This window comes from Sinocyclocheilus anshuiensis, unplaced genomic scaffold (assembly GCF_001515605.1).
Source record: "Sinocyclocheilus anshuiensis isolate Anshui unplaced genomic scaffold, SAMN03320099.WGS_v1.1 scaffold3242, whole genome shotgun sequence".
Taxonomy (NCBI): domain Eukaryota; kingdom Metazoa; phylum Chordata; class Actinopteri; order Cypriniformes; family Cyprinidae; genus Sinocyclocheilus; species Sinocyclocheilus anshuiensis.
Window position 1 is genome coordinate 30,218 of NW_015541065.1, and position 17,896 is coordinate 48,113.

Here is a 17,896-nt window from a genome sequence, read left to right on the forward strand (position 1 = left end):
TCCACGTTGAATATGCTTCTTCGCGCAGCCCAACGGACAGCTTCCTCAAGTTCATGAGTTGTTCGTCTGAAATTCCTCCGCGATCTAGTTAGTTCGCTGTATAGTCTGCCCGTGTCTCCTTGTTTGATGGTGCACTGCGATGTCTCATGTTTCAAACATGAGTCTAATGTCTAGATTTGCTGAATTTTTTTTTTTTCTTGGAAAGGACTCTGATATTAAATTCATGTACAAATTTGACTCCTGCACATGAATCCATGTTCAGAGATTTGGCCGGTTAGTGCCAAAAAGCTACAACTTAAAATGTTAAGTTCACTGAACTAAATTGGGCTCTTTGAATTTCAGTAACATTAAACTGACTTAAAAAATCAAGTTGAATCTAGTATAACTTATAAAAAAAATTTGAAATTGCTTAAATTATTTTTATGAGTTAAAGTAACTTAAAAACATAAGTTGTAATGGCTTTTTCATCATATCATTTTTTACAGTGTAGACTCCCTGGCCACTCAACCCCACAATGTTATTAAAAAAAGAAAAAAGTTCTGGCACTTCTAAACAACACTCAATCTTTTTTCAAGCTGATAACTTCAAAAACTCTCCATCTAAATCGGTTGCGCTATTCCAAACATTCTCAAAAACACCCACGTAACGGTCACTGTGTACACAACCACTTTTCTATAAATGACTTTCTCTTGAATAATCAGAACAAAGCCCTTAAAGCCACATTCATCGACCTGCTGCTACCACAAAAACAGTCTCCTGCTGGTGATTATACGAGTATGAACAAATGAAATGCCCTTTATAATTTCAGTTTTTGTTGTTCCTCTTACAGTCCAGAGGAACACTGGAAGGCATAAAAGTGAGAGACACACGAAAGAAAAGATACAGACACATAGTCTGGAAGACTCAATGCAAGATGGACAGATTGGCACATTGGGAGATTGAAAGAGCAATGTGTTCTCTGGATGATGAAATGTGTGTGTCATCCTGAAAGAGCGTGTGTGTGTGTGTATGCATCTTGAAACAGTGGCATGGGTCCTAAGGAGTTTCTGGGAGTGAATCGTGTTTGTGTGTGTGTGTGTGTGTGTGTGTGTGTGTGTGTGTTTGCGTGCATCTGGTTTTGCGTGCACTAAACGGACCAGGACCTGAATCCATACATTTGTGGACTTTCACCTCTTTTGTGTTTGAATTTTCATTTTCGTGTGAACTATCCCTTTAAGGCATTAAGTTTAATTTGATCATAATTTACTCACCCTCAAGTTGTTTCAAACCTATATGAGTTTCTTTCTTCTGTTGAGCACAAAAGAAGATATTTTGAAGACTGTTGGTAACCAAACAGCTGACGGTAGCCATTGACTTCCACAGTATAGAAAAAAAACTATGGAAGTCGGTGACTACCATCAACTTATGGCGTCCTAAACTGAGGTTCAATGATCAGTCAGTTTCAAAAAGAAAAACAAGACCTGTGCTAACTGAAAGAAAACAAGTTAATAAAAAGATTGAATTCAATATTTGGTAATGATAGCTTAATGAGAAACGTATCAGCATTTTTTTCTGGTCATTTTTGACTGGAAACACAACAGACAAAACAAGGTGGGGAAAGAAAAAGTGCCCAATAAAGTGCAAAAATTATGAAATTTTTGGGAAGTTGTTATACACTGTGTGCGCAAAGTTAGTATGCTTTACTCCAATGTGAGAATCCTCTGGGTCAAAATAACCATAACACAACATGAGGCTTTTTCAGGTTTGGGGGGGGGGGAGCTCCCTGATAGAAAAAGTGTGTTTCTGCAGTAAATATGGGGATTGCATAAGAAACTTAGTGCGAAACCAGAAATTCTGGTCTGTCTACTGTCTGCTGGATAAAATATTGCCTGCACTGCAACACACACAAATTGTGTCTTTCAAAACACAGCGCTGGCATCTAAATGCTGTAATTGGTACTGCATTCATAATGTAGCACGTTCACCCTTTAGAGGACCATAAATCAGCAAACATCTTCCTAATACCGCTCAACATCAATCATGTGCTGTTTGTTTTATACATGGCCAAACACACTCTCAGTGAATGCTCATCGCTTGTTTTTAAGGGGCTTTGGAAAGGCTCTTCCATAATGCTGTGGTGGATGTGCTCGTGGGTGGTTTTTGCTGGTCCAATTATGAGCCACTTCAAAATCAGAATCAGCGCTCTGAGTATGTAGAGCTGACTGATTAAGGTGTTTGAGGGTCAGCTTTTGCCTACATGGAGGGGAACAAATATCCCCAGAAGGATAGTATAACCTGAAATCAACTACATTGTGTGGTCCCATGAGGAAAACAGCTTCATAAACATAGTAAATATTTTAATTATAATGTAAAAATTCAACAAGGGTACAGTGAGAGTTAAATTTAGGGGTAGGAGATATAAAATATATTTAGTTTGGTATAAAAACAAGAGAAATCAACAGAAAAACCCCATTGTGACGTATGCATGTTTATGTTTCAACACTCCTGTGAGGACAAATAATAGTTTTTCAATCAATCAATCAATCATTTACTTATTTGTACTGGCCTAGTTGGGCTAATAGATTTTTGTTACAACAACATATGTTTATGTGTCAGAAAAGAGATAAATATAGATAAATTATAGATAAATTATCTATAAATCTAAAAATATATTTTGTAGATACATTTATATTTTTAAAATTATAAAAAAAATGCATCTATCTATCTATCTATCTATCTATCTATCTAATGCAATGTATATTACATATATTATAAATTTAACAATGTAAATGTTCAATGTTATGTAACTTGTAAATGTTTGTTTATCTTTTTTACACTGAGTAAGTGATGGAAAACGATGGCATACGCTTGCAGAACATTACTGATTTGTTTATAATTTTTCAACCCTTTCTAACTGATGCTCCCAAGACGATCACAAGTCATTCTTGCAGTTTCAACAAATCCTCATTTATATTAACCAGCTAGATACATTAACCTGGTGACATATTTAAATCAGCATAATTCACAACGGCACATTCAATACATCATAGAAATCCAGATGTTTAAGCTTGCAAGTCATAAAAAAGCACATGCGCAGGATCAGTGTGCGTAAGATGAACAGAAACAAGTCCATCAGCTGTCTCAAAACCTTCTCACGGTGGCCCCAGGCTAGCAGATCATCCTTATTATTGAGCCTTGTTGTTTGGGAGGTTAATTTGGACATATTTACAATGGATTCTCCATTGTTACATGACACTCACTTGTCTAACAGTAAACACTCACCTCACTTATAGTAATATATTGCAGTCAATAGAAAGCAGATGGTTCTTCTTGAACTGAAAATGCTCGAGGTGTGCAATCAGACTGGAGCATCAAGGTTTAGTTGGGAACAACGATGCGTGCCAGAGAGTGAGAGCTGACCACCATACTTCTTATTAGTAGGATTTCCTGTATAAAGCCCCTTTGGCATTAAGTGGGTCATACAGTGGGTTAGCCATAGAGGATTTGTGAAGTATTAATGGCTGCAGCTGTGGTTATTGGAATTTATTCATTATGGAAATTATGTTGGCTTTTTAAGCCCTCTGTAATGAGTGTAGTGGCATGTTCTACTGTCCAAGTACAAGAACTATGAATATGATGGCTAAGGTCCATTTATGAGGGCTAATCCCCCATAATCCACAGAGTCCACCTGATCATCTGAAGTGATGCAGTTCAGGGTAAAGTAGGCCACAGTGTAGTGGGGGGGTCAGATTTTGATTACATTCTGGGGCCCAGATGTCCCCACAAGGATAGGAAAACCTGAAACCACCTATATTATGAGGAGCAGCCAGGAGGAAAACTTGAGTTTTTTTTTTTTAATAAAAGTACTAAATAAAGTCTTAATTAAAACACAAGGTTTGCATGACAGAACTGAAACATGAGTTTGCTTTCTAAAATAAATAACATTTGTATTTATTTTTTTATTTAACTGGATTTATTTTTCTTTTTAGTTTGTTTTTTCCAGTGTAGAAATATTAATATATTTCAGTATTCAAAAAAATATTTTATCAGTAATTTTACTTATTGTTATGTATAAATATTATGTAAAATACATGTTGTTTTATTGCAGCAATGCTTTGTATATTTTTTAATTATGCAATATTATATATATATAGGCTTTACTGTATATCAGCCTACCTAAAAAAAAAAAACCTGTAGGCTAGATAAATGCATGTAATCATAGCAAATAAGATGCAATGAATATTGCTGAATTAAAACATATTATCTTTATTTTACTTCAAATTAACAAAATATTACACTGTATTAAAAGATTTTTCAAAGTTGTAAATAGTTACAAATGAAAAAGATTATTAGAGTTGTTTTTTTACTTAAAAATGTCATGTTTAATTCCATATTACTTGCCATTTCTTTGTAGTTAATTGTGAAATTTACTAGCAATTTCTGAGTGAAAATTGTTTGTACACAATTTTTTTTCTGTGTAGTTTAAAAAAAAAAAGTGAAGTATCCGTCGAAAAGTCTGATGGCAGGTTTCGTGACTGACACAGATGGAACTACTACTTTTCTTAATCAACTGAGTAAAGACTATCAACCAATGTCGATAATGTCAAAAATATCCACTGCTTATTTGACCTGCCCAGTATGACATCGTATCACTAGTCAGTGATTTTACAGATAAATTCAGCTCTGGGCAAATTGAATTGACCCCTATGTGATCTTTCTGGCAGATTTCTATTGTATTATTTGCTCCCCAAAACCCTCTTTAGCAGTAATAATCACTTTCTCTCTCTCTCTTTCTCTCTATCTCTTTCCTCATCTCTCTGAAGACTGCTGAATCTGTCAGCCCTGGTAAAGTTATTGACTTTTACCCACAATCCTGTGCAAAAGAGTGACTTTTCTGTGGAAAGACTCTGGGAGTCACACCTAATAAGGTGTGTGTGCGTGTGTGTTGGCCTGCGGCATTAGAGTCTTGGCTGATTAAACCCCAGTGTAATTTATTAATACAATGTGTTCTGGATGGAGCTGCCGGTTGTGTGTTTAAGTGAGAGCAATTAGGAAACCTATGAAGTGGAAAAGATACGTTATCTCTGCAGTAAACTCCATAGCTGGAGGGAAAACAGAGAGAGAGAGGGATGGAGAAGGAGGGATAGATAACGGAGGAAGCTTTTCCTTGCTTCACTGCCTCCGAGAAAACTCTTTGCCCCCTAAACTAGTCAACAAACTCTTCCTCCACTCTTTTAACTCCTTAACTGCAAGATTACACCATATAATTCTACTATCAGTGTTAGTTTATGAAGATTGTTTGCTGTATGCTTGACTTTATGCACCTGTAACTGTTTTTTTCCAGTGAAAGTCAATGGGGACCAAAACAACGTTCAAGTTAATTCAACATTCAAGTTTAGTTGTGCCAGAGTTGTTCATACAATGTGCAGGTTCTGAATTTTTTTCATTCAGCTTAACATGTAAAGTTTTTACCATCTCAACTACTTTATAAGTTGACTTAACTAGAGTATTTGGCATCTCAACTTGTGTTAAAAATCATATGTTGAACAATATCACATTCTAAACATTTACTGCATCGCGGCATATATATATATATAACTAGAAACTTACCAGCAGGTGTGTTGAGGCAAGTTGGAGCTAAACTCTGCAGGACACCGGCCCTCCAGGACCGAGTTTGGGCACCCCTGGTCTAGAGCGTTTGGCCCCTCAACTTAAAACCATATGAACAATATCACTTGTGAAAAAACCCTGAAATGTTTCATTTTTCAAAATACTTTTTTTTTGTGTGTTCACCACAGTTATACATTGTACTTTATTCAAAGTTGTAAATAAATCTATTCTAATAAAAAAATCTTTCAATCTTTCCACCTAATTTCATGTTTAATTCGACATGTTATTTGCCATTTCTTTGTAATTATTTGTGAGATTTACTAGCAATTTTTCAATTGTTTCAAAGTACATTTTGGTTTGAAATGACATAAGTGTGAGTAAATCATTTTTGGATTAACTCTCCCTTTAATTAGAAAGGACCAGGACCGTCCAAGTACTTTTTTGCCATGTAGTAATTCATTTGTTTATTCACCCATCTGTTCATTCATTTTGCTTCTCTTCCTCCATCTAAATGCTTGTTTTTGCTCTTCTAGCTGGTAAGCGAAGCCAAGTTTGCAGGCCAGTAGTCTGGAATGTGGATCGCTGTGTTATTTTACACTCCCATCAGGGGCACGATCCCACCAGCGGACACACACACAAAGACGGCCTTATCGTGGTGGTGCCGAGTCGTACTTGGCTTCCTCTGTCTCTAATTGTCTCCCTCTCCCTTCCTTTCCAGCAGTCTCTCTCTCTCTCTCTCTCTCTGAGTCTTTTGTTAACATCCTAGCACACGCGTACAATCGCTCACAGCTAGCGCTAAGTGGGAACCATCTACCCTAGCATTACTTCAAGGGCACTCTGAAGCGAACGGTTCTTTAGTATTCAATTTTGTTATATTATCACGGACCTGCCAGATAAAAGTACTTAAAGTGGTGCTTAGTACAGCAGCGCACATTGTAAACTATTCGTATTCACGTCGAGGTTTCATTTGGGCGAACTTGAGGCACACAGAGGTGCGAAGACAATCCCTTAACTTTGTGTGTGCGCATGCATATCCGAGGTAATGGCTCGGGGGATCCTCTCTGTATTCTTAGGCACTGAAGTGGAGAGAATTATAGATTCGGCACAATGAACAGTCAAATTTAATCAACATGCCTACTGTTCTCCATGAGCCACTGGGAGAGATGACACAGCTTCACGCCACTGCCTGTGTGTGTCTGTGCACATACGTGCATGCCATGAGTTTGTTTCTGTGTAGCAGACTGCAAAGGAACCAAACTTGTCAACATGTGTTAGTGTTTGAGTTATTCAGGTGTGAGTGAGGCAATGTGAAATTGGAATTGTGGATGAGTCGCCCCAGACCATAGGTCAGTTTTCATTTAGGATGTATAGGTCCAAATTTAGTCAAAACTGATGCTATTACTTTCTTTCTTAATGCATTCCTAATGTTCACCAATAGCTGTCTGGACATTTTTAGGGAAGGGGTTTCCGAATTTGGTGATGTCAAAGATGCACAAATAATAGCCCATTGCAAGGGACCCCTTTTCTAAATATAATGGAAGCTATTTACACTATTTTAAACATAATAGCAGGTGTGGCTGTTTTTAACTTGAATTAAAAGTTTCCAGTGCCACTTCCAATTACTTTAGCTGTACAAAAGATGTTATGGTACTTGGTATTGCAAACTTATATTCATGATATTATTTTATTTTCATAATCATAAACACTCATGCAAATAGTTTTACTTTATACAGCACTTTTTTTTTTGAGTTATTTACCTACAGTATAGTGGTCAATAAATCGAAAGTCTCGCACATTAACTGGAAAGCGCTTACTTCCATGTTAAAAAAATAAGGATATATTCAATATTCATGTAGTAATACCCATGTATACTCTGAGAAAAATGTGTCTTATTAATAGTGTGACATTAATGTCAATAAAAATTTTATCATTATAGCAGCTTTATAAACAACATGAGTTGACCAAACATGAGTTGCTTTAAATAACAAAATAAAATCCATAAAATATATTAAAATAATTGCCTTTTATTGCCACTGAATTAGAATCAAAACAAATTATTAAATTTAAAATCATTAGAAATTATTCACACACGCACACACACACACACACACACACACACACACACACACACACACACACACACACACACACACACACACACACACACACACACACACACACACACACACACACACACACACACACACACACACACACACACACACACACACACACACACACACACACACACACACACACACACACACACACACACACACACACACACACACACACACACACACACACACACACACACACACATATATATATATATATATATATAAGGGGTGTAATGCTATTCACTGCTCTTGACTGAATTACTTTGTAGTTTTAACAAGAACTAATCTATATTTCATTTATACAGTGAAGACTATGCAATGCCATTTTACATTTGATTATTCAGTTTCTGTACCTGAATACCTACAAACTTGAAAAAACGAAACATTGTTTAATTTCTATCTTTGTTTAATTTATTTTTTTGTACTATTTACACGATTTCAGACAGGGCCCATGCAAACCCCAGCTAATATATATATAAATATATGTATTTATTTATTTCTGTCGACCCCCAGCACCTTTGCTGTTCCTCCAAAGTTGCACTTAACTAAAGTCAGATGTGTGACCTCGAGCACCATTCCAGTGGTTATTTTCAATTAGTCAGTGGAATATTTCCAAAGTCTAGAATTCAGCGTGAATTCCTAAATATCTCTGTCGTTTTTGGAGATTAATGGGGATGGCTGATATACCAGGACATTAATGAATTCTGTCCTTAACAAGAGTCGTTTAGATTACATTAGCATAACACAGACTCTCTATCCTCATGGCTCCGTTGATCCTACGATCTTCCAACATGCACGTCACGCTCGCGCAACATGCACGCTCCACTTTGATCCCTGCCCGTGTAACAGCAGTTGATGTGCTGCTGACAAATTGCATCAAAATTGTTTTTGAGGAGATTTATGAAACTAAACTGCATTTGGGCATTCTGCGCTTGAACCTGGCTTATGAAAGCCTGGGCTACGTGTTTCACTCACTTTCATCTCCCATTCACTCTCTCTCTCTCTCTGCAGCTGACAGCTGTAGAATGGAGTGATTATCTGCAGCACCAGTGATTGAGCGCAAAAAAGCAGGAGCGTGAAAGGGAAAGACAGCAAGAGGCAGAGATTGTGATAGAGATGTTTCAGGAACGCTAATGAGGAAGAGGGTAAATTCAGCAGCTTCATAAAGGCACAAATACAGACAGTCTGTCTAGCGGAGAGGGTGAGATGCTCTTTATCTGTTTGTTTGTCCCCTTCATCCTCCTGGCGACCACCAGAGCCCTGAACTAGTTCATATCCAGCCAGAGTAATTACCTTAACCTTTGCACTCGTCTCTCACTTGATTGGGACCAGCTGGGTAGTGAACACACTCTCCTTCGCTCTCTCTTCATCCCTCACACACACATATACGCATGTTAGACAAGGGCATTCTTGCTATTAACCTCAATCTGTAAGTGCCTCAGTGCAGCTTTGCTCAGTCGTAAACACTTTAATTGTCCGTGCTGCATCTCTGTCCCGAGTCCCCTTCATTTTCCAGTCAGACACAAAACACTTTAAAGGGATATGAGATGTATATTTAAACTTGTATATTTATATATTTAAATTCTATTATAATTTACTAACCCTCATGTCATTTCAAGCCGTATGGCTTGGTTTATTTCAAGAAACAAGAAAGGAGACATGCTGAGGAATGTCCTGGCTGGATTGTTCTCAAAATATGACTTTACACACACACACACACACACACACACACACACGCATGCACGCACTCACACGCGCGCACACACAGTCTGATGATCACTAGTGATTATATTAACATTAATATATTATATTAATATTAATATCTTAATTGTGTTAAAATGGTCTTTTATGGGACTTAAAAATAATACATATATCTTTTATAAAATTGGTAATGTCAGGATGCTAATGGGAGAAAACTCAAATTATTTTATTTATTTATGAATTTATTTTTTTAGCGTGACCTGATTATCCACAAAGTAAAATTGATTGGGCCGTATGGGCTGCCGAGCTCCAAAATGACACTAAATTGCAATACATGTTTTATAAAAATAGTCTGTAAACTATATTTCATGTCTTTTGAAGTCATATGTTAGATTTCTCTGAAGAAGCAATTAAAATGTAAGCTGTTCATTTAATTTTCATTGATACATAGGCAAAATTCAGGTCATTGACAAAGTAATGGAGTGTATTTTAAACTCACATTTGAATATCTTGTTTGCCACTGTCTGATACGTTTGGTTAAGATGATATGTTGTACCCTTTTAAACTATAATTGTGATACCATACAGTCTTGTTGACTTCACAGATACATGCCAATGAAGGCCACATAAGTCCACTTTGAATGTGCCATTTGGGACAGAGCCAAAGTGAGAGGCAAATCTCCCAAGAGTCTGGGATAGCTTAAATCTCTCCCTTTTACATATTAAAAGAGCTCGAACTGGCCCGATTTTACCCGTGCATGTCCAGCCACTTGTGGTCCCTCTGATCCCAGCCTTAATTAGTCTGCCTGTCTCACCCGTCAATCATTCCGAGCCGTCCATGGAGACTGTCATTGAAAAGCAAAGGCAGAGGCGGCCATGACAGGAGGACAGAACCTGCCCATCCTACTCTGCATTACCAAACAGCAAGTTTTAAAGGTGAAGTGTGTAATTATATGCCAATAGCTTCACCAAACGGAATAACTAAAATAATAAATGTTTTCAATCCAAGTAGGCCTGGAAACCTGGAGAAATCTATCTGCATAGCATTGGTTAGCATGTGCAGTTTTAAGAGGTCTCCAAAAATTGGGCAAAACATCTACTAGAGTAAAGTATAGGGCTGTACGATGTAGGGAAAAAAGCTGACATTGTGATATGTAGTTTTTCTGTGCTACATATTGCAGTATGAAAAAATATGAAAAAAAAAAATGACTCGAATAGCTATATTTGGATATAATCATTCTAGAGTGATTAAGGGTTATTTTGTTGAGGAGTGCATCTGCATAGAAAAATTACTTTTTCAAGTTGAAAAAAGACTTTAACAAAGTTGAATGATAAGGATAAATAAAAAAAAATTAAGAGTATAGTGAATAAAATAATAAAATAAAAATATATTTCATTTTTATTTTATCGTACACTGTAAAATTCCAAATTTTTCTTCTTCTTTTTAATGTTAAACCATCAAACATTTATTTTGGCCATTTGCCTGGAAAATAAATACATGAGCTGCCACTTTCAGAGTGAAGCGCAGCACTATGTTCATTTACACGCATACAGCTCATGATGTTTCAGCGTAGGTCAAACAGGCAGCGCATATGTTTATTTCATTAAATTGCAGCTTTTGCAATTTAACTATCGCATTAAGCCATATCACAATATTTTATTTCAATATACTTTATATGTGCAACCCTAATGTACAAAAAATTATTGTGATTTTATGCACTCGCTTTTTGTTGGCAGGACAATGTAGTAACATCCATCTACCAGGGAATAACTGAACCATGCAAACCAACCAAAACATGACATTTTGTTTGAGTAAGTTTTCCCGGACGAACCCCGATCTGCCATCGGCAAACTAACAGCATGGGTTGGGCCGATGTTGCTTTGTTTGGTAAATCCTCCAACAAACAACCATGTTTTGATAGCACTGCAGAACTACATTTTGTACACTTTTCAGATTAGCCAATGAATAGGTTACTTATAGGTGTCTCTACATATTAAGCTGTGACAGGAGAAAGGAGAAATGTGGAAAATATGAGGGAATATTGTAAATGATAAATGAGTTAGCTGAACTTGACTGTGGAGAGAGTGAGGAAACAAGCTGCTACGGAGGGTCAAACAAAGTTTGTATGCCAGAGGGGAAGTCTACGAGGGAGTTTCAGAGAAGATGTGGGGTTTACTATTAACTCGGCAGAGAAATTTCAGTGTAATGCCCCGCAATAAGAGTAGTGCTGGTTCAGCACTTGTCTGCTTGTGTACTGAGCTACCGGTCATGTTGTTTCTTAACACAGAGAGAAGGAATAACAGACTGGTGCTGCTGATCCAAACTGCAATACACCCTCCCACTCACAACATGAGCATCAAACGCAGGTCTCTTTTCCTCCTCTCCTGTTCATACTTTGCGAGTTCATTTATGGGCAGCTCAGGTTGAGATAGCCCTAAAGTAATTTAGAGGAAATGTGTTTGGTTTGGCTCCAGATCAAAAAAGCATCGAGAAATAAAGGAAATACTATCTGAGCCATGCCCTCAGTTGTAAATCCAAGGAATACAGCGATACAGAAACACACAAACACACTTCCTACTCATTCTTGTTGAGATGTTTTGAAGGTGGGTGGTGGTCACATGGCTGGGCTTCAGTGGAGCCACATGTAGGCAGGATGTTATGGCAATGTGTGCTTGTTTGTGTATGACGGTAGACGAAACTAAATTTACTGAAGATTGCGAGTGGAGTTTGGAGCACTTGCTGTCACTATGCTAGGGTGTTTTGGGTGGTTGCCAGGGTGTTGCTAAGATGTTCTAAGTCATGGGTGTCAAACTCAATTCCTGGAGGGAATTAAACACACCTGATCCACCTAATCAAGTCCTTCAGGCTTATTTGAAAACGACATGGAATGTGTGTTGGAGCAGGGTTGGAACAAAACTCTGCAGGGCTCCGGCCCTCCAGGAATTGAGTTTGACACCCCTGTTCTAAGTGGTTTTTAGCAAGTTGCTATGTGGCTGCTAGGGTTTTAAGGATGCTTGCTAATGTGTTCATGGCGGTGCTGAGTGTTCCACTGTCCATAGGTTTCTGTGATATTCTGGGACCTTAAATTTGCCAATAACAAAAAAGTTGTTCTTCAAAAAATTGTCTTAAATTAACTTTTAAAGTCACTATAGCTTCACACTTTATGGGATAGTTCACCTTAGAATGTAAATTCTGTTATTTTATCCTCATGTCGTTCCATACAGTGAAACGGTTCCATGGACTTTAAAGGTTCTTCATGGAACCATGGATTCCAATAAAGAACCTAAAGTTTTAGAAAAAGAAAATTTTATGAAAAAAATCTCTCTGTTCTTTATATATATATATATATATATATATATATATTTATTTTTTCCCCCATACAATGACATTCAGTGGAGTCCAGTGTTGGTTCAACGTGTTTTTCTTTTTTTTAAGATTTGCACTTTCTTATGAACATTCTTTTGAACTTTTATTTATTTATTTTTTTTTATTATTTTCTTAAAAACTGTTGTTTTGAACATAATAGTTAGGACAAAACTTGAGAATGTGCTAGCAACAGGAAAGTCTGTCTTAGCAAGCACCACCAATGACTAATGTTTGTGTGTGTTAACACGCAAATCAAGGAGTGTGTCATAAGGCACAGTGCATTCTTTTGTGATCACATGACTTGCTTAGTCAGAGCCGTGTGGCACACTCAGCACAAATATCAACTCTGTACTGAGAGACTGGCATCATTGTTCCTGTTAATAATTTGGTCTTGTGTTTGGGAGGGGGAGGGGGGACACCCCTGTTCTAAGTGGTTTTTAGCAAGTTGCTATGTGGCTGCTAGGGTTTTAAGGATGCTTGCTAATGTGTTCATGGCGGTGCTGAGTGTTCCACTGTCCATAGGTTTCTGTGATATTCTGGGACCTTAAATTTGCCAATAACAAAAAAGTTGTTCTTCAAAAAATTGTCTTAAATTAACTTTTAAAGTCACTATAGCTTCACACTTTATGGGATAGTTCACCTTAGAATGTAAATTCTGTTATTTTATCCTCATGTCGTTCCATACAGTGAAACGGTTCCATGGACTTTAAAGGTTCTTCATGGAACCATGGATTCCAATAAAGAACCTAAAGTTTTAGAAAAAGAAAATTTTATGAAAAAAATCTCTCTGTTCTTTATATATATATATATATATATATATATATATTTATTTTTTCCCCCATACAATGACATTCAGTGGAGTCCAGTGTTGGTTCAACGTGTTTTTCTTTTTTTTAAAGATTTGCACTTTCTTATGAACATTCTTTTGAACTTTTATTTATTTATTTTTTTTTATTATTTTCTTAAAAACTGTTGTTTTGAACATAATAGTTAGGACAAAACTTGAGAATGTGCTAGCAACAGGAAAGTCTGTCTTAGCAAGCACCACCAATGACTAATGTTTGTGTGTGTTAACACGCAAATCAAGGAGTGTGTCATAAGGCACAGTGCATTCTTTTGTGATCACATGACTTGCTTAGTCAGAGCCGTGTGGCACACTCAGCACAAATATCAACTCTGTACTGAGAGACTGGCATCATTGTTCCTGTTAATAATTTGGTCTTGTGTTTGGGAGGGGGAGGGGGGGTTGTCAGTCTAAATATTCATAATAAAATTTGACGATTTGCCAAAACCTCTCTTTCCTGTCACTTTTTTCTAAAGCCGCACAGTCCAGACAAATCACCCATGTGCTCTGAATCAGCAGCAAAGACCGCCTCCTGTTAACAGTTAACACTAGACTCTCACACACGCATACACACAAGCAAAATTTAAGACACTCCCCCCACAGTAACCTCTAATCTCATTGCAAACTCTGCACGTCAGAGCTCTGACAGACACTAAGTAAAGAGAAAAAGCCCGGCACTTCTGCCCTGCCTCATATCGTGTCTCTGGAGTCCCGTCATTAAAGCCAATAAGAGCTGTAATATCCACTAAACTCTTAGCATGAATTCTTTATGAGCTCTGGGCACAGGATCATGGTGTCTGAGAGACTCCTGCCATTCGATTTGCAGGGAAAGTATTTGCTCTGGCAGTCTAAACATCACAGTCAGTTGTGTGGAAGTCCACTCCAGAGGATTGTCACCACGTTTAGGCAAATTCATGGAATGGTCAGGAATATTGAGCGAATATGGTTAATATTTCATCACCCCAACTATGTTTGCAAGCTGAAAATTGTAAACATCTAAATTAGCTCAAGAATGTTCATATAAGGAACGACTGTGATTAGATCTTCCTGTCTAACAAAATAACTTTGCATGCTGTGCTGGTTATTATAGGGGTTGTTTACAGGAAGGAGGACAGGATTGTTTGGCCCCCCTGCTGAGGTTGTACCCATAATTCATTGAGCCACCTTCTGTTATGCTGGAATCAGGCTGCCCTGTGATTGCTTTGATGAGCGTTTGACTTCCGCCCCAGTGTTTTTAGGACCAGCTGAAGTGCTGAGGGGATGGAAGAAAAGAAGAATGAAAGGAGTGCAGGGGTGGAGGACGAGCTTCTTTAGAAATGCTTCGCTTGTATCGGCGTGTAAAGTCATGCAGCCATCTGCAACGCCTTTGAGTGAAGTGTTGAGAGGCCCGATCGATTTTTCTTTTAACAGTCTTTGTTGGTATCACTTTTGACTAGTGCTTACTTCACTATAGTATAATGATGCATATCAAAGAAATTCTCCAGCATCCAAAAAGATGTCAGTGAATTTATTAGTGCTGCCTGCTAAGGCAAGCATCTCTGTTGGGTCAATGACAAGTTAACTAAAATGAAAATCTTTTATTAATTTAATTTAAAAGTCATGTTCCAAGTTCTTAGAAATGTCATCCTTGTATTCATGTTGGATTCATGTACTTTTGAAAAGTATCGCCAAGTATCAAAAAGTTGTATCACCCTGACATTTCTGACTTTATGCCCCCCCCCAAATATCAAAATGTATTTTCATTCAGAAATTAAATACATGCTCACTATAGGAGAGGTGTATTCAAGTCTGTATTTATGAATTGGATGTATTTTTTAATAAATTAGCATTTTGGCGACAACTTTTGCACAGGCATGTAACTTGGTCGCTGAACTCTTATGTGATATGTGTCTTGTTTTCTTTCTCTCTCTTCAAGAGATGACGTGGAGGACCCTGGCAGTGTTGTCCCTGCTGCTGTGTTTTGGCTCATCTTGCTGTGATGATTCTTTCATGTCTGATACCGTCATCAACAATGTCATTCAGGACCCTCAAACTGGTCGAATTTACCTGGGTGCCATTAATAACATCTATCAGCTGAACTATGACCTGCAGAAGGAGAGCAGTGCTGTAACAGGCCCTAGGCACGACAACCCACAATGCACTCCACCAATCACTGCACAGTGCACTGATGCAAAGGATATGTACAACATCAACAAACTCCTACTGGTTAACTCCGCCAACGGCACTTTGATTGTTTGCGGAAGCCTTTTCAGGGGCATCTGTTCTTTGGTAAGCCTCAACAGCGTGGACAAACCGGTGTACTACAGTGACACTAAAGGCGAGAAGACATATGTAGCCAGCACAGAGGAGTCTGTTACCGTAGTGGGAGTTATTTCTTATTTTATAGATGCTCATACTAATGCAAACCTCAGCGTATTTCTAGTGGGGAAGGGCTATGGTAGCTCGGACAGTTCGAAACTCATCAGCACCCGATTACTGCAGGAGCACGGAGAAATGGATGTCTTTGAGAACATGGTTGAAGCTTCCACTGTGCAAGCTAGTCCTTTCGTCCAGCGTTACCTCCATGACTTTCGCCATGCTTTCAAAGACAATGGCTACATCTACTTCTTGTTCTCGCGCACTCCGGGCACCAGTGACAGCAGGAAGATCACATTTATAGCACGCCTGTGCGAGAATGACCATCATTATTATTCTTACACCGAACTTCAGCTCAACTGCTCTGTCAGCACTGAACAACGGGAGAACACGTACAACAAGGTCCAAGCAGCATATCTGGCCAAACCAGGAGAAATTTTGGCTAGGAAAATCATCCCTTCGAATCCCAATGATAAGGTTCTGTTTGCGGTGTTCAGCGCGGATGAGGACGGTGGCCGTTCTGCCTTGTGCATGTACCCGCTCAGCAGCATTAACACCAGGCTTGAGGAGGTGATTGAGTCCTGCTACATAGGGGAAGTTCTGGAGGACGAGAAACCAAAGACTGTTTATTCACCCTACATCTCCAAGACCGAGGCCATCTGCAGGACCAAAAGAGATGTGAGATGTTGTGTTTCTTCCACTCTGCTTCCATGTTGTATGGTGTTTTGTGACCCTTCTGAATGTGGTATGTCTTTTCGCCCAACAGAAGAACATGGTGAAGGGATATAAATGTGGCGCGGAGTTCCTGCCGTCTCCACTAGCCAGTAAACCCGAGTACGCACTGGCTGTCAAACCCATCTTCACCCGAAATGACATGCTGACAGCTGTAGCTGTGGCGGTGGAGAATGAGCACACTGTGGCATTTTTGGGAACCAGCGGAGCAGATGTCTTAAAGGTGAGTCCCATTCCAGGATCTGGTTTCTTTCCTCTTTAAATTTCACTGAAGCTCTTGAGGTTTGACTGCTGTGGTGGTCTGGCTTAGTGGGTAACAATATGGGCTGGGTTGTTGGTTCAAACCCAAGTATGGGTGATTTATGAGCTACAACCACTTGAGAAATGCACTTAATCCTAGAACTTGCTCTAGTTGTATTGCCCCGTAATAATGTGTTTACTTGTAAGTCGCTTTGGATAAAAGCATTTGCCGAATGAATGAATGAATTAACTTTCTGCTTGCAGGTGCATCTTGACCCCAGCCACCCTAACCTTTATAACAGGATTCCAGGGGAACGCACAGATGGTGGGGTGAACAAAAACCTATTTTTTAATTCAACTTTGGATATCTTGTACATCACCACTGGCAGAAAGGTTTGTTTATGAACACATCCACAACTCATATATCACATTAAGTCAACAGAGATCATCCACTGGTTAAAACCTGTTTTAATAATGTAGGCTTGCAAATCTTGAAGGAAATTTTTATGAAGTGGTACATTTAGAGATATATTGAAATATCACATGTGACATCCCTAGACTCTGTAATCTGCCACAAAAAATGTAACAGCAGGCTGTGTCATATCATTTTAGGCAATCGGAAGACTTCGAGGCGCTCTCTTCCCGTCAGTCATTTTACTCATTCACATGGCCCATATATTAGAAGCAGGAAACCGAGAGTGTTGAAGTGGAACACTCAATTCAAATGCATAAGCTGCTCCATAAGTTGACAGTTGTACACAAACGCAAAAAAATGTAGCAAAACGACTCTTCTGACGTTGCAGAGATGACATGCTGCAGCTCTCTCACTTTACAATTATGACGTTTAATGACTTTTGGGTCCTAAAGGTGTGGGTAATCCAGTCATTTCAATAGGAATCTGTGCAAAGAGGGTCAAATGTTTCCCATACGGATTTCGCTTGTGTTCAGGT

General features: G+C 38.4%; 1 protein-coding gene across 1 annotated transcript in view; it reads left to right on the plus strand.

Moving 5' to 3' along the window:
• Positions 1-17,896, plus strand: part of LOC107690660 (plexin-B2-like) — a 53,815-nt gene that overhangs the window by 14,950 nt on the left and 20,969 nt on the right. Inside the window, exons 2-4 of the mRNA XM_016489042.1 lie at positions 15,535-16,652; positions 16,741-16,929; positions 17,211-17,339. Coding sequence (XP_016344528.1) covers positions 15,537-16,652; positions 16,741-16,929; positions 17,211-17,339 — 1,434 coding nt within the window. The 5' untranslated portion in view covers positions 15,535-15,536. The remainder of the gene's footprint in view (positions 1-15,534; positions 16,653-16,740; positions 16,930-17,210; positions 17,340-17,896) is intronic.